Here is a 21,532-nt window from a genome sequence, read left to right on the forward strand (position 1 = left end):
GTCGTGGAACCGCGCAGAACCCGGACATCTTTAGAAGTTGCAACAGGATTGTAATGACTTCCTGTGGCATAGCCCGATTGAGAAGAAGCACTTCCGGCACAGTCTTGGACCAGTAATCAACATATCAGCATTCCGGCCTGACTCGACCCTCTCTCAGCCTGTGGGAATCGGACAGGCACCCAGCCGGCTCTTGGAACGTGGCCGTGAATTGCGGCGCCTCTTCGTCTAGGTTCAGCTCCCACCTGCCAGTCTCCCGGCTTCCCTTTCATCCGGCGTCCCGGGAACCTGTGATTGGCGCCTGCGCCGGCTGACCTTGAGTGAGGAGCTCCCCCGGAGGAACTTGGGCATTCCTTAACATCGGTACTTGTCCTTGCTAGTCTTTTCGGCGAAGTTAGGGAAGAGGGCGATTTTTGTTGTTTTTGTTGTTATTTCATTTATTCATTTTTTTTTCTTTCCGAAACGAATTATCGAGGTAGCATAGTTTAGTGGTTGAGTGCCGACTATCTTGACTTTTCACCTTCAGTGTTTGTGTCATTGGGCAAGACACAGCTTCAGCTTCCACGTCTGAAAAATGGGAATAATATTAGTATTTGCTTTGTAGGGAGAATTGAACTTAACAATAAAGGTGAAGCCCAGCACATAATAATGTCTCAATAAATGCCAGGTACTGTAATGGTCGTAACAGGTATGTGGGAGAATAAATTTGATTAAATACAGGTTAAAATTCAGGGATAAATGTTGTGCCAGAAGCATGCAAAGAATATTAGGATATGTATTGGGGAAGTGATAGAGGGTGGTAACTTAAGCTATCCTTAACGATGAATACAAGTCTGCTGGGGACTTGTATTCTGTGTGGCAGAGCATTTCTGTCAGAGGTCACAGCTTAAAGGGTCAACAGTGGAAATGCCTGGCATTTTTAAAAAACTGAGTAGTATGATATTAAACTGAGGTAGTCATTGTGTCCAGAAAGCTCCTCCTATCTGCTTCTATTGCAACAGGTCTATGCCTTTAGAACTGTGCTTATCACATACTTTCATATTAAAGTATTTTGTTTCTCTCTCCCTCATTTCAGAACAGAAAGCCTGCACTATTGGCCTTCATCTCCTCACATAATACCTGACATTCAGTAAATGTTTGTTAAACTTGAAGAGACATATGGGCAATGAATCTGGAAAGGTGGGTTGAAACCACATTGTGAATTTTGTTGATTGGTAAACCAAAAAAATTCTGACTTTTTCCAGTAGGCAATGGGAAGTCATTAAATTTGAGTTTTTAACAGGTTATCTAGCGGCACTGTGAAGAAAAGATTAGATACAAAGAGAGACCAGAGGAAGGAATATCAATTAGAAGATAGAGAGATCTGATACTCTTCCCTAGATATGTTAAAAGTTGAAAGCATAAGACTAGATTAGATGTCCACAGAATTTCCCACAAGGATCAGTTAAATATTAACCATGCTCAACACGCACACAAAAAAACCCCTCCTTCTTCCTTCCTCCTATTGATCTAGCACCGTTATGTCAAGATACTCTGAGAAATACTCCAGGTTTCATATTTAAGTATCATGCAAATTGTTTAAGATTTGACACGTTGGTAGTTCTGGTAACGAGTTAGTGAAATGAAATAGAAAACATGGATGCTAGAGTCCCAAACATCACTGCAGCTTTTAGTTTACTGATGACTCAGATTCTACCTGATGGTTCAGTCTAGTAGGAATTGTCATTGTGTGACAGTGATCCACATCTAATGGTTTTATTTCTCTTCATTTCTCCAGGGAGAACATCTTTGGTCCTACAGTTTTACTAACACTGACATTTATTAAAGTGTTCTTAACTTGCTTTTTATGTAAATAATTGGCTAGACTTCATATTTTTCACTCTAGAATCCTATAACCTACAGTTACCAGAGAGTTAAACATTATTTTTAGGATAGTTTCTACATTAAACCTGAAAGCTCTTCCCTTCTTATTCCAAAATGTTGAGATACTGGGGAGAGATACCAATGTCCTCAAGCCAGACCAACAGAAGTTCCTTTGATCTGCTCCCACGGGAGTTCCGTCTGGTAGAAGTACATGACCCACCCCTGCACCAACCCTCAGCCAACAAGCCCAAACCCCCCACTATGTTGGACATCCCCTCAGAGCCGTGCAGCCTCACCATCCATACCATTCAGTTGATCCAGCACAATCGACGTCTTCGCAACCTTATTGCTGCTGCTCAAGTCCAGAATCAACAGCAGACGGAAGGTGTAAAGACTGAGGAGAGTGAACCTCTTCCCTCCTGCCCTGGGTCACCTCCTTTACCTGATGATCTCCTACCTTTAGATTGTAAGAATCCCAATGCACCATTCCAGATCCGGCACAGTGACCCAGAGAGTGACTTTTATCGGTAAGACAAAACTTTGCTTTATCTTTTTTTTTCTCAAGTAATCTTCCCAATAGCCCTGTTAAGCCCATATTTTAATTTCCATTTCTACATGAGGAAACTGAGGATAAGAGTAATTGTTTTGGCCAAGGTTGTTCCTCCAATTAGTAAGAAGTCTCCATCTGGAACCCATATTTTCAGAATCCAGAGGCTGTAGTTTTAAATTTTCTGATGTAACAAATTTATTGAGTGCCTGCTATGTGCCAAGCACTTTACTTAAGAGCAAGGTAATATACTGGTATGTAAAAAGGCCATGCCTTTATCATCTTCAGAGTCTAATTTATTTAATATAAATGAATATTATGGGTTGAGCTTTAGTGTCTTCAAATTGGGTTTTATGGACTTATTCTGGTATTATTAGGAATCTACAAGTCTATAGAAGAAGTTTTAATTTATATATTTTCATTTTGATAACATTATTTAAGAAATGATAATGCCAAAACATTTGATCCTTATTACTCAAAATCTGGTCCAAGACCAGCAGCATCAGCATCATTGGGAGCTTTTTAGCAATGTGGACTCAGATCCCACACAGATCTACTGAATCAGAATCTGTATTTTTAACAAATTTCTCATTAGATTGATACAGACATTTAAGATTGAGACATTCTGGTCCAGATCCTCTCAATGACTGCCTTATAACCTAGCACTACTACTAGATTTCAGTGTGTACGTTTGTATTCAATGCCAGTTACTTTGTTTCTTTTCATTTTGAACTTTTTTTTCTCTTTTTATTTTGAAATTTTGTGAAATGTACTGAAAAGTTCAAATAGTAGTACAACAAACATCCAAATACCCTTTACCTGGATTCAATGGTAGTTAATATTTACCGTATTAACTTTCTCACGTTATGTATGTATATGTTTATATACACACATATACACACAAATATTTGTTAAACATACACATGTACACATACTGTTCATGACAAACATTTAAATTAAGTTGTACATGTCACAATAATTTCACCTCTGAATTCTTCAGCATGCATGTCCTAAGAATAAGGGAATATTCCTACATAATTAAAATACTATCACTACACCAAAGTAAATGAACATTAAATAATGTCATTTCATAAGTCCATATTCACATTTCTTCTGTTGTTCCCAAGATATCTTTTATAGATATATTTTTCCCCAGTTCAGAGATTCATGCATTGCAATGATTATTATGCCTCTTTAGTATCTTTACAAGTTCAGGTCACTGATCTTGTAGAATGTCTTTTTTACTTGATTTGCTGATTAACCTCAAGATTAAATTCAGTTTAAAGACGTTTGACAAGAATATTACATATAGCATTTATTATATATGCCTATTGGTGATAATAGTTACAATTTTAATTGTCCCATACTAATGAGAAAAGAACAGAAGTAGACTTAATATGTACGGGTTGCAGTTGGGCCATATGATGGCAAGGCACATCGTATAATTAAAGGTTCTGTCATAACTGGAATAGTGAAAGGGTAGGGGGATAACTGTGTTATTACATGTATGACACAAGCTAACATGGATACGATCAAAAGCCCTGCTATGTAGCAATTAGTACCAGAGTCACATTTTGAAGGGAATGCAGTTTCAATGCAGTCTGGACCATTGTATTAAGTCGATGCTCTTGTTTATAATTTTGTAGGGTTTTATTTGTTGGTATTGTTTTGTTTTGGGGTGTTTTGTTTTAGTTTTTGTATTAGGAATTGAACTCAGGGATGCTTTGCCATTGAATAACCTCCCTGGCCATTTGAAGTTTTTATCTTGAGACAGAGTTTCACTAAGTTGCTGAGTCTGGTCTCACATTTGCCATCTTCCTGCCTCAGCCTTCCAAGTAGCTGGGATTACAGGTGTGCACCATTACTCCTAGCTATTTTGTAGTTGTGTGTCAAACTTCTATTTTAATTGTTAATGAGAGCTATGATCATTAAAAGTTTATACTTAGTTTTATGCATATTTTAAGAAACTATATTACAAAAATAATTTGTATCAGCTATAGAGTGCCAGTTGATTTTTCCATCAAAAGAAGTCCATGTGTAAATCAAGTAAAGGGATACATTTAGCTGTTTATTAGTCATTTCTGAGGCTTTTTTTAAACTTTGGGCCCAGAGAGATTGGCTATGGGAATGATAATGGAAATATTAAATGAGTTACTTGGCTATTGGTTGTCTTATTTTTTAGACTATTATGTGAATTGCAGTAGTTGCTACTAGAGAGATAATAGTGAAATGGATATTTCAGGCACTTTGTACAATGTACATATGCCAGGTATGCTGTATTTTATTTTTATTTTTAAAATAAATTCTTTTGTCAAAGGGAGACAGAAGTAAGATAGGAAATTTCAGGGGATTGTAACTTATTAAAAGCTTGTTGAAAGTTATTTTTAGGCAAGGAGACAGTTTGTTTTGGAATGATCAGGATTTCTGCCATAATGGTTAGGGGGAAAAGTGTATTGTGAAGAACATGGGATCTGGAATCACAAGCTCCACTATTCATTAATGATACCTAAACAACCTCTAGCAAGTCATCCCCTCTGAATTTCAGTTTCCTTACGTGGCAAATAGGAATGATAATAATATGGACCCTGCCCATTTCATAGCATAGGATAGGTTGAAAATGTTTTTCAGGTATGTGTTTAAATGCTTTTTTAAAATTGATTTGCTATCTCGGTTAAAGAGATTCTCTTATAATGTTTAAGAATCTTCTCATTGGAACTATAAACTTCTGGAAGTTCAAATATTACCCAGGAAACTAATGTGGAAAAATAATTAGAGCATCATGGAACAGTGTCTGAGCCATAGTGTTAAAATGAATCCTAAAAGTGATCAAAATTGAGCAGTTGGCAGGAGAAAGAAGCTTCATTTTTACTAGATAACCTTTGGAACTGCTTATCATAGACATGTATTACCTGTTCAAACTATGTAATTGGGTTGCTGAGACATTCCCTAAGAGCAGCAGGATGAAACTGAGCTGTGTAACCTGGATGGAATTTCCTTGGAAGTATGGGCCAGTGACTGGACTGGAATTGTAAAACTTCCAGGAAAGCAGAATAGATCACTTGTAACACTACTGTCTTCACTTTCAGTGGGAAAGGGGAACCTGTGACTGAACTCAGCTGGCATTCCTGTCGGCAGCTCCTCTACCAGGCAGTGGCTACAATCCTGGCTCATGCAGGCTTTGAATGTGCTAATGAAAGTGTCTTGGAGACGCTAACTGATGTGGCGCATGAGTATTGCCTTAAGTTCACCAAGTTGCTGCGCTTTGCTGTGGATCGGGAAGCCCGGCTGGGACATACTCCTTTTCCTGATGTTATGGAGCAGGTATTCCATGAAGTGGGTATTGGCAGTGTGCTCTCCCTCCAGAAGTTCTGGCAGCACCGCATCAAGGACTATCACAGTTACATGCTACAGGTGAGGTGACTCTGTGGAGAAGTGGGCAAAGAGGTCCAGTTTAGGGGTGTTCAGCAGGATCCCACACTTGCTCTGGAGTATAGAGCAGTGTCTGGGAACAGTGAACTTGTACTGTTTCCATGACCCTAGCTGTGTTCCATTGGCCTCATCAGTGACCTGGCCAGGTACCAGCAGCCTCTTTTAACCCAGGATAGCCCCATTCATTGATAATTCCTCCAGAAGTAGTTATACACGAGTATATGGGGGTCTGAGAGAATGTGGTTAGCATTCTTTCATTCAATAAAAATTTCTTGAAGTTAGTTGAGTCAGATATTGTGGAATATGACAGCTAACAAGTTCCTGGATCTGGCAGGTAAACAAAAACTGTAACGATTTCAGTAACATTAAGTGCTATAAAAAACAAGGCAGGGTGAGGTGATATTGCCTTCAGGATAGAGGCACCAGTTTTTTTTAGATCACAAATATCTCTCCAACCCTGACAGCCTTAAGCACTGTTTCAGGTTTCCCCAAATTTAAAATTTGATTGTTAATTCTTAACACTAATCAAAAGACTTTGCTAAGCGATCCAGATTTCCAACATTGTTCATCGTCCACCTAGGGTATATGTGCCAGTTAGTTTTTATAGACAAAAACATAATCTTTTGTCCTAGTTCTGATGTATCTGTAACACAGTCTAACTTTTAGTATTTTGCTTTTATATAATTTTTATTTAACGATACACATTTTTGGACAAATTTTCTTCACATATCTCTGCCACATAAATTGAAACTTACTACTTTAAACAAATTCCCTCCATTGGCAGTGGAAATTGTTTTGTTGTTCACTGTTTTGCTCTGCTAGAGACTGAATCCAGGACCCGGCACATTCTACCAACTGAGCTGCGTGCGCAGCCTAGCAGCGGAAGTTTTAAAACTCATCTGTTAACTCATATTCTGTTGGCTTTTCCATGGGATACCAAAAGCTGACTCTCCAACTTGCTTCTAACGTATCCTTGGAAAATTAACTCTTACTTGCCAACAGATTAGTAAGCAACTCTCTGAAGAGTATGAAAGGATTGTCAATCCTGAGAAGGCCACAGAGGACACTAAGCCTGTGAAGATCAAAGAGGAACCTGTGAGTGACATCACCTTTCCTGTCAGTGAGGAACTGGAGGCTGACCTTGCTTCTGGAGACCAGTCCCTGCCCATGGGAGTCCTCGGGGCTCAGAGTGAGCGCTTCCCATCAAACCTGGAAGTGGAAGCTTCACCACAGGCTTCAAGTAAGAGAAGTCAATATACTCATTTTGATTCTCAGACATCTGCCAATCTCAACACTCAGTGGCACTTTGGAATCAAGCTCTGAATGTGGGAGAACAAAAGTAGGAGTGGGCAGAATCAAAAGTCCTAAAACAAATATAGCGTCAGTGATCTAGAGATAGCAGAATTCTTCTAATTAGGGAGCAGAGGACTAGCACAACTTTACAGGCAGTCATTAAAATAATCTTCAGGTTGGGCACAGTAGCACACATCTGTAATCCCAGAGACTTGGGAGATTGAGACAGGAGGCTCACAAGTTCGAGATCAGCCTTGGAAACTTAGCACGACCCTGACTCAAAAGTAAAAAGAGTTGGGGATGTAACTCTGGTAAAGTGCCCCTAGGTTCAATTCCCAGCACCAAAAACAAAAATTTTAAAAATCCATCCAGTTAGGATATGGATGCAATTTGTGTTATCCTGTAGACCAAGCTGGATTCAGCTGATCCTGCTGATTGGGTGGGTAGATATCCCTTCTTTATTCTTCTGTGTTAGTCCTTCCTGATGCTTGTAATTAATTGAATAAGGAGGCTACCAGAGAGATGGATAAACAGTTGAGTGTCCTTGCTAGAGTACTCTTTAAGAAATTGGAGATTGAAACAGGGCTACACAGCTAGAGGCAGCTGGCCTCTTCTTCCAGATAAATGCTATACTTACCTTAGGAAATTAGGACAACTGAGTCATTACTTGAGTAGTTAAATTGGAAATTAGCCTAGGCACTCAGTTGTTTACAAATATAGTCACTTTATCAATGCACAAATGACTGAGATAACAAATCCTCAAATGTGGCCCAAATAGAATCAAGGCCATACCTTTGGACTTCCAAAAGGAAGGAAGAGCTGGGCATACTAGCGAATGTCTATAATCCCACCAATGCAGGAGGATCACAGGTTTGAGACCAGCCTTAGCAACTTAGTAACACTGACTCAAAAAAAATAAAAGAGCTGAGGATGCAGATCAGTGGTAGAATGCCCATGGGTTAAGTCCTCAGTACTACAAAATAAAAACAAACATACAAGCATGAAAGTGTAGGTAAGAGAGCCTTTCACCATAGAAGAAGTAATGATCATAGAACGACACTGCTGGAATACATGGGGGAAGAGGGGAGACAGACAAAGACACAAGAAGCTTGTCTCGTCAGTGGAGACAAGAAGGGAACCCTGTCAGCATTATGTAGTGATCAGTAAGTTTTCATAAGGTGAGAGAGGATCAGAGACACCCAAACAAAAGGAAGGAGGGTAAAAGGAGGAAGGAAGGAGGAGGAAGGACAGGGAAAATAATGAACAAGGCCTGCCTTTGTGGCCATGAGACAAGGCAGGTAATCTTTCCACCTGTATTGTTTTACTTCTTTGGTTTTGGGAAAAATGGAAGTAGGTGAGGTCAAGGCAAGAGAGGTAGAAGAATTAGGAAGACATTTTTGACATTTTGAAGCACAGAACAACCACCATATTCTCCAGCCAGGTACACGGTGAAATCTGAGCTCAAAGTACATTGGTGGACCCTGGGTGGAATATTCATTCTACTTTTTTGGTGACTCACCACTAGGTGTGTGTGTTTTCCCTGCATTTCTAGGTGCAGAGGTAAATGCCTCTCCTCTTTGGAACCTGGCTCATGTGAAAATGGAGCCCCAAGAGAGTGAAGAAGGCAATGTCTCTGGGCATGGTGTACTGGGCAGTGATGTCTTCGAGGAGCCCATGTCAGGCATGAGTGAAGCCGGGATCCCTCAGAGCCCTGATGACTCAGACAGCAGCTATGGCTCCCACTCCACCGACAGCCTCATGGGATCCTCCCCGGTTTTCAACCAGCACTGCAAGAAGAGGATGAGGAAAATATAACAGCAAGAGAGTCCTACAACACCCAACAGAAAACCTTGATGATCTATTCGAATTTGTTTCTATAAACAGTAATTTTATTCTTATTATTAAACACAGTGGGCTTTCCTAATTTCAGAGAAAAAGGATTTCACCAAACAAGATTTCATTTTATCTTGGTACCACATTTTATAGTTTTCCTCAACAACAAAGCCACCATTCACCAATGGATCACAATGGTAATAATCAAGTCTCTCCCTGACTTTTGTCTTTACTGTGTAACTACGTTTCTTAGCTTCTCTGCAGCCATTTCTCTTGCACAGTTGAGAAGACTCATATTACTTTGACTTACCTTGCACAGAGGAATGAGTACTGAGATGTTTGTTAAACTTCAAAGCTGTACTTGAATAGATTCACAGGAATATATGCCAATATCAGGTGTCAGTTTTTCATTTAATTTGATTTATTTTTGGTTCACATCATTGGGAATCCAATACCAATACCTCATAGGAAACTAAACACAAGAAAGCGTATCTATCAGTCATCTTTGTAAAGTGTTTTTGCTATCTATGAAGTCTCTTATAAAATCAGGTCTGTGGTGACATAGCCTTTTGTTTATTCAAACAGCCCTTTCTCTAGATTTATTACATCTATTCTCATCCTTTTTGCCTTTATTTTGATACTTCTGCTGACTCAGACTTTTAAGTATTTTTCACCATGTATGTTTACAGTTGTTCCTTTCATTTTCTCCTTTGTGAATGAAGCATACGGGGCTGACCAGGATTGACTGCTTATTTCCTTTTTTCTATCTGCTTGGTCATCAGGGATCCATTCCTCTGCCAGAATTCCAAACCCACACATTGTGCTTCTAATACAGATGGGCAGCCTTTAAAAAAACAATACACACCTTTCAACTTCACATCAAACCTGAACAACTTTACTGGTGTTGCTCATCCAACACAGTATTTGCTCTGCTTGACATCTGAGTCTCAATCCATATTTATCAATGATGTAGCATTATAGTGAATAGTAATAAAAGCAAATAATTTGGTCATGGAGCCAGCATGTTAAATGAACTGAGGTTTGATTATCTAATGCAGAACACAAATCTTATGAAATTTGGACCACTCCTCTAAGAGAAAAGAGACCAAAAATAAGGCACAGCTTTAATTAGTACATTATTAAGTGCCTTAAGTGTCCCAGGCAGAGATAAAGATGTGAATGCCAAGAAAATGAGGTTATATAGTTAACTAATTTATAAGTTATTGCTAGTTATAAGTCAGTACACTCATCTAAAGCCTTCCTGTTCTAGTCTTCATTTCCCCTTGCTTATTAATGAGATAGCCATCTGGGTACTTAATTCATTCACCTATCAAACATTTATTGAGCATCTATTATAAGCTAGGTCTTACGCAAGGGATACAAAGATGATTAAGACAGTCCTTGCCCTTATAGAGCTGATAGCATTGAGGAAACAGGTTAGTTTTAAAGGAAGAAAATGTGATCAAATGCACTATAGAGAAAAAAATCAAGACTGTTTTATTATGGTTTCTCCTGAAAGAACCAAATTTTTAGACCGATGTTTCCCACTAGGTACAGAATATTGAAATTAGTAGTTAATGGTAAAATAAGACACTTTTATTGCTTTGGAATATTTAAATTGAGAACAGTCATGACATGGTCAAAATTAGGATATTCTCATAAAGTAAATCATATGAGGATTGGTACCTGATTCACTGGGCCTGAAATTATCATAGGCTGAGTTGGAGAGGTGTTTTTCAAACTCTTGTGCATGAGAATCACTTGGAGGGCTTATTAACGAGTTGCTGGGCCCCACTCCCAGAGCTTCCAGTTCAGTAGGTTTTGAGAGATGTCTTTAACAATTTCCCAGCTGATACTGATGCTTTTGGTCCACAGAGTGTGCTCTGAGAACCAATGAGTAAGAGTACAGACTAGCCAAGACAAACCATAATAATGGTTGTTATGTATGGAATGTGCACCTGACTGAAATCCATGGCATTTAAATAAATCACCAAGGATACTTTGCGTTAACTTCAAAGTACAATACAAACGGCCTGGCTCTGTGCCTGGTTTCTAGTTATGGGTACAAGGGAATCTTCAGTAAATATCACCTCCTTATAAGACAGGTTTAGACATGTGACTTTAAGCCTCTTTTGAACACAAGGGAATCTATTTATTATATAATTTTCTAATTTGAAATCATGAAAGGCAGGCAGACTTAGAATAAAATAGTAATTAAAAACTCTTTATCCAAGTTACCATTTAAACAGTATTCGTATTCAGAAATCTTATGTTCTGCCCACTTTCTTCAATAACACGGTGCCCTCTAATGAGCTACTTAATGTGAGACATATTTCATAACACTGGTTGCTAAGGAGACTCCACTGATACCCTGGACAAGCTCATGTGTCCCCTCTCCCTTTCTGCTACAAGAACAACTCAGGTTATAAGTTGAGGACATGATGCTGGAGAAGTAGAGGCTAAGATCTGAAGTGATGGTAAGTTCTCTCTATATTCCATTACCAGCAGAAGTACGTAAGGTCAAATGATAAAACTTAGGCTTGAAGGGATATTAGCTTCCAAAAGCAGCCAGTATATCCTTCCTTGCATAAATATAAATGAAAGGCCAAAGCAGACTTGACATCTACCTGCCAGCTCCAAGAACCATCTATTCCTGACTTCATCTGAGTCATAAGATTCTGTAAAAAGAGAATTTCTGCTATTCTTTAGAAAACTGTTCTTCCTCCTAGCCCTGAATCAGATAAGAAAAGTTTCTTCACATGGAATTCTAGAATGTGGGACTTTAGAATCAATTGAAGTTTCCTAAGATCTTCTATTTGTTGTTTCTCTTCCAGTACTGTGCCATTGATTCTTGCATAAAATTCTGAAATGCTGGCTCTTCATGGCTTTCCTCTGTAACTGCAAGGAAAAAAGGAAGATGAATTTTTTAAAACTCTCTCAGTAGATAAGTGTATCAGAGCTCTTGTCACCTACTCATCAGAAATAATACTTTATTTCTAAGAAACTAAGGTGCTCACTTCTCACAATAAGGAAATGTCTCCCAGAAGCATGCTGTACTTACCATGTTCAGTATAAGAAGGGAAAAAAGAGCTCCCTCATATAGTAGCAGTGAAAGGGAGGTCCCACTCCATTTCATGTTCACAAAACACTAGTTGCAAAATGGTGTTTGGTTTGGTTGGTTGGTTGTTGTTTTTCTTTTTTTGGTACTAAGGATTGAATCCTCTTTAACCACTGAGCTACACTCGCAGTCTTTTTCATTTTTTATTTTGAGAAAGGGTCTTACTGAGTTGCTGAGGATCTCACTAAATTGCTGAGGCTAGCCTCGAACTTGGGATCCTTCTGCTTCAGCCTCCTGAATTGCTGGCATTTCAGTTGTTCACTACCACTTCTGGCTGCAAAATATTTATAGCAGCTTCACTCAAAGCAGCACCAGTCGACCCAAATTTCAATCAGCTGGGGAATGGATTAAACAAATGGTAGCAAATTCAAGTAATAGAATCTTTCTCAAAAAGAAAAAAACATGAACATACTGCTGTACTGATAAATGCAAAATCATGGAGAAATCACAAAATTGTAATGCTGAGTGGAAAAAGTCAATTGCAAAAAACTGTGATTCCATTTATATGAGGTTCTGGAAAAGACAAAATTATAGGAGTAGAAATTAGCTAGCGATTTGCCAGGAAGCAGGTGTTTGGAAAGGCGACCGAATATAATGGGCCATAAGAAGACTTTTGGAGGAGAGAGAAGTGCTCTATATCTTGATTATGATAGTGGTGACAAATGTTTGCTAAAACTCATCAAACTATATACTGAAAAGGGATTAGTTTTACTGGTTTTAAGTTCCATCTCAATAAATCTGATTAAATGAGGCAATGTTCATGTTAGCCCCCAGTTTGAGAGTAGTTTGCTTTTTTAGTTGTTGATGGACTTTTATTTATTTTTTTTTAATTTATTTTTACGTGGTGCTGAGGACCAAACCCAGTGCCTCACACATGCTAGGCAAGCGCTCTACCACTGAGCCACAACCCCAGCCTGAAAGGTTTGCTCTTGGTCCAGAGCTAGCACCTACATCCTGGGGCTGTTTAACAAATTATATCCTGCTCACAGTCCTAAAAACTACACCAAGTGGAAATGGGCTTCCACACCCATTCTGTACTCCCTGTTAAGAGTACTTCTGACTGGTTCAGGTCTCTGCTAAGGTTTCCTTATATAATAAAAACATGGGGCTGTGTATATAGCACAGTGGGTGCTTGGAATGTACAAAGTCCTGGTTTCCATTCCCAGCACCACAAAACAAAAACTAATAACAACAAACAAGAATCCTGAATTCTTCAAACTGAATTAGGTCTTAAAGATGAGAAGACATAATACAAATAAAAGGCCTGAAGTCAGCTCTACATTAGCCATTCAGTCAGAAGGCCTGGAACTCTCAATATAGGAAATTTTGCTAGTATTATATCCTTTATCTCTGTCCCTCTTACTAGCCACATGTTTAAGTCTTCTCTTAAAAATGAGAAACTCCTGAGCAAACAAAGCAGCTGTTCGTTTTCATGAGCTACCTCAGCCATCTCTTACCTCTGTGGTCAATGTCATCAGTATCACTGTCAGCTTCCTCATCCTCTTCATCCAAGGTTCCTCGAGTCAGGATTAAGTCAGAGGGGTCCAATGCAGGAGATACGCTCTCTAGAGTGAAAACACCTACTAATAAGTATATGAGTATATATGTCTCTTCGAATAGGTGATTCTCAATCAGTAACTGGTTATATGTGTGCATATATATGCATATAAAATGATTATATGTATGTGTGTGTATTTTTTGGTTTCAGGGATTAAACCTAGAGGTACTTAACCACTGAGCCACATCCCCGAGCCTTTTTAATATTTTATTTAGAGACAGGGTCTTGCTGAGTTACTTAAGGTCTCACTAAATTGCTGAGGCTGGCTTTGAATTCACCTTCTTGAGCTGCTGGGATTACAGGTATGTGCCACTACGCCCAGTCAGTAACTGATTATATTGACAGGATAAAAGTGTTCATTATAAACAAATGCAGGATTTTGCTTTTCCTAAATGTATTCTTAACCACACTTAACATTTCTACAGTAGTTTAGTTCACCAAGTACTTTAATGAGCCCAAGAGTGCAAGGAGTCACATTTTTTCAGCTGATGGAAACCCAAGACACTTTTCTCAAAAGTAGTGGTATTCTTTATCACTAGCTCACACCTTGGATGAGGGTAATGGTTTTTCCTATGAAGACTAAAGATGTGAGTAGATACAGTGCTGGTAACTCAGGGTGAAAGTGTGGAATGCTAAGGAAGTCTCCTGGTGGCATACAAGTTCAGAGGGGTCTGAAGAAAATACAGGGCAGAATGGTATAGAGAAGACGACCCAGCTATTATTCAGGAAAGGTAGGGAAAGTAAACAATAGAAAATCAAATATTCTAATAGAGGTAAAAATTTCCTACTCAGAGAAACTAATAAAGGCTGAGCCCCAATAATCCGAAGAAAGCCTAATTAAGTATGTTGACAGGGATTCAGCCTGTGGGGGATAGTTTCTAGGAAAACCTAAAACCACAAAAGGACATGATCATTCTCTCTTCAGGAGCCTAAGAGGCTTTCAAGAGCTCAGCTAGGGACTAAGGCTGGCCAAAGGCAGCAACACAGAGCAACACAAATCTCAAGGGGCGTACAGCCCTGAAAAGAAGATGACAAGATTGGCTGATAATAAATGCTCATTTTGTGCCCAACTGCGATTACCCCATTAAACTGTGACTTTCCTCAAATGACTTCCTGAAACTCCCTTAATCTTCAACAGCTTAGCTGAATACAGCAGATCATATAAGTAGCAGGTGTGACATTTGCCATTTCATGTACTCGTGATTCTGAAGGACCCTGACACACAGAAACTCATGATTCTGAGGTGTTTGCCAAGGATGGCACAGGTGAGTTCATGTTAACTGGTAAACCCAGTCAATTTCCAGGTTTGATTTTCTCTATGAGACATCAACCAGTACTTTCACAAATAGAAACTGCACTGCTTTAACAAAGATATCACAGGAAAAAAAAATGCCAGTATTGCTGATGCAAAGAAAAAAAAACAAATCCAACTTATTACCAAAATAAGTAAGTGTTAAATGAAGCATAATGTAAAAAAAAAAAAAAAAAAAAGATCCACCCAAATTGATTATAGGATCCCACTGAGCTATAACACATTTGTACCACTCACTTAGAGGGCAGTCCAGCAGTTTTTGTTGGTAGGTGGTTGAGTACCAACCTAGAAAACCCCAGAGAGTCAATGATAAAACTAAAACTACCTCACACAGCAAAAGACTCAGTAAAGTAGCAGGACAAAAAGACTAATTACAGAAATCAAAAGCCTTCTTATACACAAACACACACCAAATAGAAGACAGAAGTTCAGATAATCCTATGTTCAATGGTAACAAGATTAAAAACTTTGGAATGAATTTAACAAGTAATATGCAACATATACTTGAGGAAAACTTTAAAACACTCTTGAAAGACACAGGTAGATCTATCAAATATGAAAACATTTCTTGCTCTTAGGTAGAAAGTCTTAAGAATGTAGAGACGTAAATTCTTGCTGAATTAATGAATATAATACCAATACTAATACAAAAAAATGCTTTTTTAGGGAGTGAGGCAAGTTGATACTGAACTACATATGGGAAAATAAACATAATAAATAGCTAGGGAAACACATGGGGAACTTGCCCTAGCAGAACAGAAGTATTTTATAAAATGGCTACATAATTAAAACAACATGATACAGGTATATAAGTAAATAAACTACTGGAATAAAATATAAAGTTCAGAAATAGACAAGTGCACATTGCACTTCAGGATATCATACAGGTAGCATCTCAAATCACAGGCAAAGGTAGACTTTATAATTAACAGGGCAAGTATCTCTATTGATAAAAAAGAACATACACAGAGGTGAACCTCATACCATTGCCAGGAAGAAATCAAATTTAGAAAATGAAACCCTCTAAATACTGCAATAAAACATGGATAAATTCCCTTTAATGTAGATGTAAGTAAAGACTTCCTAACTACGACTTAAATCCAGACCCAACAAAAAAGAGATTTGACTCCATCAAAACAAAATAAAAACTTTTGCATGATAAAATAAATACCATGAACAAAGTCAAAGGATAATTGATAGAGACAAAGCACTTGCAACATTGTCACAGAATCACAGTAATATTAAAACTAATGGGTGAACATTTGAAAATTAAGAGTACTTATATAGTCTTATAAAGTATTATCCCACAAATTATTATTACAAAGGGAAAAATAATAGCTTAGTGATGAGAAAGCCTGGTAGACTCTACTTCCTACCAGTAATCAAAATTAACATCACAAGTAATGGGTGACTCCTCACATACTTCTGGGGATTAAGAATGAACAAACCACATGCATTTATGATTATGTCAAAATGAACCCAAGTGTTAAGTGTAACTATAATGCACTAATAAAAAAATTTTTAAAAACCCTCATTTTCACTAGTATAAGCTTCTACCATTAATTTATCACCTCAATCATATCAGGAAGAAACACAAGATAAACCCAAATTGAAGGACATTTTATAAGATTACTGTCCTACATACTTAAAAACTGTCACTGTCAGGGCTGGGAATGTAGCTCAGTCATAGAGCATTTGCCTAGTGTGGACCAGGCTCTAGGTTTAATCCCTAGCACTGAAAAAAAAAAGCCAATGTCATGAAATGCAAGAAAGACTAGGGAACTGTTCTAGACAAAAAGACTGAGGCACATGAGAATTAACTGCAATGCACATATAGGATTTTCCCATGCTCTAAAGAGCAAATGGCTACATTTTAAATAAGGTCTATATATAAAACAGTAGTATTGTGTCAATATTAATTTCCTGATTTTTTATTATTGTGCTGATGTTATATGAAATAGTATCCTTGTTTTTAGGAAATAGACACTATCTAAAGTAAGGACATCATGTCTATAACTTACTCTTTTTTCTTAAATATATTTTTAGATGTTGGTGGACCCTTATTTTATTCATTTATTTATATGTGGTGCTGCGACTCAAAGCCAGTGTCCCACAGATGCTAGGCAAGTGCTTTACCACTGAGCCACAACCCTAGCCCTGAAACTTACTTTTTTTTATTTTTAAATTTTACAGACTACACTTTGATTCAATGGGGTACAACTTTTCATTTCTATGGTTCTACACAATGTAGATACACACCGTTCATGTAATCATACATGTACATAGGGTAATAATGTCTGTCTCAGTCTGCTATCCTTCCTTTACCCACTCCCACCCCATGTAACTTACTCCTAAATAATTCAGGAAAAAGTACTACACATTCATATAATATATAAAACTGTGTACATATGTATAATGTTAACATTTTGGAAATCTGATTAAAGAGGGCAATTGTTTGTTAGAATTCATACAATTTTCCTGTAAATCTAAAATTAGGTCAAAATAAACTGGAAAAAGAATTGGGGAGGGGATTAAAATTGCCAAATCAAAAAAAAAAAAAAAAAAAAAAAAAAAAAAGCCACAGCAGACATCAGTTATCATGCCATAGGAAAGCAAAAAATAAAAAAATTTTTAAAAATCCAAAACAACAACTTCCTACAGGAGTGCTCTAAGTAGTAAAGATCTGGTATAGATTCTGAATTTTCAGGTATTTGCCTTTCTAAGCCATTTATAAATAAACATCTCCATATTTCTTTCATTCTTTTCTCCTTCTCCCTCTCATACAGACATATTCCTGCTGAGTAGAAGTAAGTCCACCCTCCTTTTACTTCTGATACCAAGAGCTCCTGCTATACCTTTGGCAGTGCCTGTGTCCAAGGCTATAGAGCCCATATCTTTCCGAAGGCGGTCCAGTTGTTCTTTCTGCTGTTCACTCTGTGCACTGGCCTATGTATAAGGAGAAAAATGTCATCATATTAAAAGAGGATCCCTGCTGGGGTGGAAGTTCAGTGGCTGAGTATGTGCTTAATATACATGAGGCCCTGGGTTCAATCCCTACCACCAAAATATAAAATTAAAAAGGAGCTGTTTTAGTCAGCTTTTTTGTTGCTGTGACCAAAATATTGGACAAGAACAATTTTAAGGAGGAAAAGTTTATTTTGGAGTTCACGGTTTCAGAGGTCTTAGTCCACAGAACGCTGACTCCATTCCTCAGGGCTCAAGGTGAGGCACAACACCGAGGTAGAAGAGTGTGATGGAGGAAAGTGACTTAGGACATTGCAACATGGAAGCAGAGAGAGCTCCACTCAACAAGGACAAAATATATACCCCAAAGGCACGTCCTCAATGACCAACCTCCTCCAGCTACACTCTACTTGCCTACAGTTATCAGTTAATCCCTATCAGTAGATCAATGTACTGATAAGGTTAAAACACTCCTAACCCAATCATTTCACTCTAAACTTTCTTACATTCTCTCACACATGATCTTTTGGGGGACACTTAATCTAAATCATAATAGGAGCCAAATTAGATGCCAGACTTTTAAGTGGGGACAAAAAATCATACAATACTAGAAGCAAATAGGGATTGCTGACATAGGGACAGAAACACTGAGTAGTGTGGTCCCAAATGATAGCATAAATTCAGACTGGGGTGTTCTGCAGGCTAGATTAGAGGATTTGGATATTAAGACACAAAAACATATCCAAAGAGCCTCCAAGCAGACCTAGCAAGAAGGCTCAGTGATAAAGGACCCCATAGAGCCTCTTAGGGCAGAATATTTGACCATTTAGAAGAGTTATGAGCCAGTTGTCTTTTCAAAGACAAAATTCTACAAACAGCCTTTAAACTTATGTCAGAGTAGGGATGGAGGTAGGGGATAAGCAGGGCTTATTAGTATATGCGACAGGAAAAATCTCATTTTAAAAAATTCTAATACAAATAAAAATAAGGGGGCCTTTCTGCAAACAAACAACATAAACACAAATTTAACAATTTAAATTAAGTATTTAAAGTCTGTTGCAGTTGCCTGCACCTGTAGTCCCAGCTACAGGGAAGGCTGAAATGGGAGGATCACTTGAGACCAGAAGTTTAACATCAACATGGTGAAACCCAATCTCAAACAAAACCAAAACAGCCAAAAAAGAGTAACAAGCATTAAAAGATACACTGAAAAAATTATTTTTAAATTTTTTTGTTTTTTATTTGTCAGTGGACCTTTAGTTTACTTATTTCTATGTGGTGCTGAGAATTGATCCCAGTGCCTCACACATCTAGGCAAGTGCTCTACCACTAAGCTACAACCCCAACCCTATACACTGAATTTTTATTAGTCAATTATACCTCAAAAAGTTGGAAAAATAAAAATAAGAGACACATGATAACAACAACAACAAAAAAGGCATTTATGTCAGGAGAACTGAAATAATTATTGTTCTTCTGTGTTTTTTTTAAAAAAGATACTGTCTCATGTTGCCCAGGCTAGCCTAGACTACTGAGCTTGAGTAATCCTGGGACTCTAAGTATGTGCCAAGGTACCCAGATTCAGGGATTTTTTTTTTTTTTTTTTTTTTTTTTTGTGGTGCTGGGGATTTGAACCCAGGGCCTTGGGCTTGCGAGGCAAGCACTCTACCGACTGAGCTATATCCCCAGCCCTCAGGAACTTTTTAATGGACCTAAAATATATGGTCTCTTTTCTTTCTTTTCTTTATTTTTTTTGTGGGGGGCGGGGACCAGGGATTAAATGCTGGGGCACTTAACCACTGAGTCACATCCCCAGCCCTTTTTAATATTTTATTTAGAGGCAGTGTCTCACTAAGTTGCTGACACTGGCTTTGAACTTGCAATCCTCCTGCCTCAGCTTCCCAAGCTGCAGGGATTACACACGTGCACAACCGCATCTGGCAAAAACCAGCTTCTTTTCTTACCAATGATTTCTTCAGACGTTCATATTCAGGACGATACTCCCTGAAAAAAGAAACACTCTAAATTTCTTTGCTTAATAATCCAACCTGCCTGTCCCAACCCCTAACACTTATATTTTCCTAAGATTGTCATAACATCTGACTTCACTGAACATCCAGTGTACCATGTCTTAAGTCATTGAGTCTATCTATCCCTATGGAATTTAAAGCCAAGGTACCTGCCCCATGCAGAAAACCCAGGAAAGAAACAAACTTCTGACTACTGGGCTGCAAGCTTAGCACTGAGGAGACCAGGACTAAGGAGCTTAACAGTCATGTGAGGTAAATGACGACAGGCGTGTTTTGCTCAAGAAGTTCAATGTATAACGAAGTGATGTACCTGAGCCACAACCATGAAAAGATACAGAAAAGAGTCTGTCCTGAGGTTTTAGTAACACACACACAAATCCTTGTCTGATGAATCAAAATGAAAGTAAGTCAGAAACTGACAATGTGGATATGTGGTTGTCGGGATCTTATAGCATATGAAGCCAAAGGAGAATGCTAACGAGCAGCCTATCAGGCCACAGCCTTAAGTGTATAGGTGCTCTGAGTCCACTTTCTTTTTCAACTATTAGTAATGACAATAATTATAAACAACCATTTATTAGGAAATGTGCTTACTGTGTCAACAACTGTGCTAAGTATTTATACATATTTTCTCAAATAAATCTCACAGTGACTTTAGTGCTAACCCAGCCCAATGCCTGTCTTCATAAATAAAGTTTTCCATGAAGACAGCTCTGACTTCATAAACTATCTCTGGATGCTTTTGTCTTATAATGGTAAAAGTGATTAGTTGCCCACAAAGCCTAAATTATTTACTAACTGGTTCTTTACAGAAGACTCCTGCCTCTTAATCAGTCAGTACAATGAAGATATTATACTTCTATTTTTTTAAGAAGTTAATGGAGACTTGTTACTCCTAGGTATGGTTAGGTCCAGTACATAAAAGAAAGGCAAATGTACTGCATACATGATGAAATGCTTTACCTGGCAAAACTTGGCTATCCTCAGATTTGTGGGTTACTTAAAATGTCATCAATACAATCTTCCTTCATCCTCACCTTTCATATTCTTCTGCAGCACTGGTGACTTGCACAAAGAGTTCATCGAAGCCAGTGCCCACAACAGCAGAGACACCCACCACCTGCCAAAAAGCATCATAAATACCACTTAGGAAACTATTATATATTTTTAAATGTTGTGCATTATTTCATTCAAGTATCATAAAACTGTCATAACAAGTACCAGTACTTATGATCTATATTCCCTAACAAACCAAATCAAATCACTTTCTGTTCTCTCAATGCATTTGATTGGGCAATCAACATACTCTGTAACCCACACCCACTTTAGCTTACATAAATCTTATCCTTCCTTCAAAGTATACCTCTAATGCTATACCCTTCAAAGTCTCTTATTTTGATCTGTCCCCTCAAAAAATCAGACCCAATTTTCTAATTTTTCCTGAGACATTTACCACAATATAGCATATATTTCAATTTTGTGTGAAACCTTGTATCCTAAACTATACCAAAAACTCTCTGATGGTAGGGTTCTTATTTATCTTGCAAACCTCCACAGTTTTCTGTATCTTCTTTTTGTGATGCTGATG

At 38.1% G+C, this 21,532-nt stretch overlaps 2 protein-coding genes across 4 annotated transcripts in view; one reads left to right on the forward strand and one right to left on the reverse strand.

The window, feature by feature from the left end:
* Window positions 1-95: 95 nt before the first annotated feature.
* Window positions 96-12,150, forward strand: Supt7l (SPT7 like, STAGA complex subunit gamma). 2 transcript variants are annotated; one of them, XM_047522373.1, is made up of 6 exons: window positions 96-360; window positions 1,073-1,176; window positions 1,775-2,387; window positions 5,494-5,818; window positions 6,839-7,076; window positions 8,682-12,150. In XM_047522373.1, the coding sequence occupies exons 3-6, from the start codon at window positions 1,975-1,977 to the stop codon at window positions 8,942-8,944; spliced, it is 1,239 nt and encodes a 412-aa protein (XP_047378329.1). In that variant the 5' UTR covers window positions 96-360; window positions 1,073-1,176; window positions 1,775-1,974; the 3' UTR covers window positions 8,945-12,150. The 2 variants fall into 2 exon arrangements, with proteins under 2 accessions (XP_047378329.1, XP_047378330.1); XM_047522374.1 differs by lacking the exon at window positions 96-360 and adding an exon at window positions 442-664.
* Gpn1 (GPN-loop GTPase 1) overlaps window positions 10,435-21,532 on the reverse strand; it is a 21,286-nt gene continuing 10,188 nt past the window's right edge. For both annotated transcript variants that reach the window (XM_047522375.1, XM_047522376.1), the window contains 5 exons: window positions 20,982-21,064; window positions 19,879-19,918; window positions 17,806-17,896; window positions 13,538-13,645; window positions 10,435-11,860 (listed from right to left, as the gene is read on the reverse strand). In XM_047522375.1, the coding sequence (XP_047378331.1) occupies window positions 11,775-11,860; window positions 13,538-13,645; window positions 17,806-17,896; window positions 19,879-19,918; window positions 20,982-21,064 (408 nt within the window). In that variant the 3' untranslated portion in view covers window positions 10,435-11,774. The remainder of the gene's footprint in view (window positions 11,861-13,537; window positions 13,646-17,805; window positions 17,897-19,878; window positions 19,919-20,981; window positions 21,065-21,532) is intronic.

Source organism: Sciurus carolinensis, chromosome 13, assembly GCF_902686445.1.
Source record: "Sciurus carolinensis chromosome 13, mSciCar1.2, whole genome shotgun sequence".
NCBI lineage: Eukaryota > Metazoa > Chordata > Mammalia > Rodentia > Sciuridae > Sciurus > Sciurus carolinensis.

Coding starts and splice junctions, on each gene's coding strand:
- Supt7l (XM_047522373.1), top strand. CDS start 1,975: ATGTTGAGATACTGGGGAGAGATACCAATGTCCTCAAGCCAGACCAAC. Junction 2,388..5,493: donor CCAGAGAGTGACTTTTATCG/GTAAGACAAAAC, acceptor CTTCACTTTCAG/TGGGAAAGGGGAACCTGTGA. Junction 5,819..6,838: donor ATCACAGTTACATGCTACAG/GTGAGGTGACTC, acceptor ACTTGCCAACAG/ATTAGTAAGCAACTCTCTGA.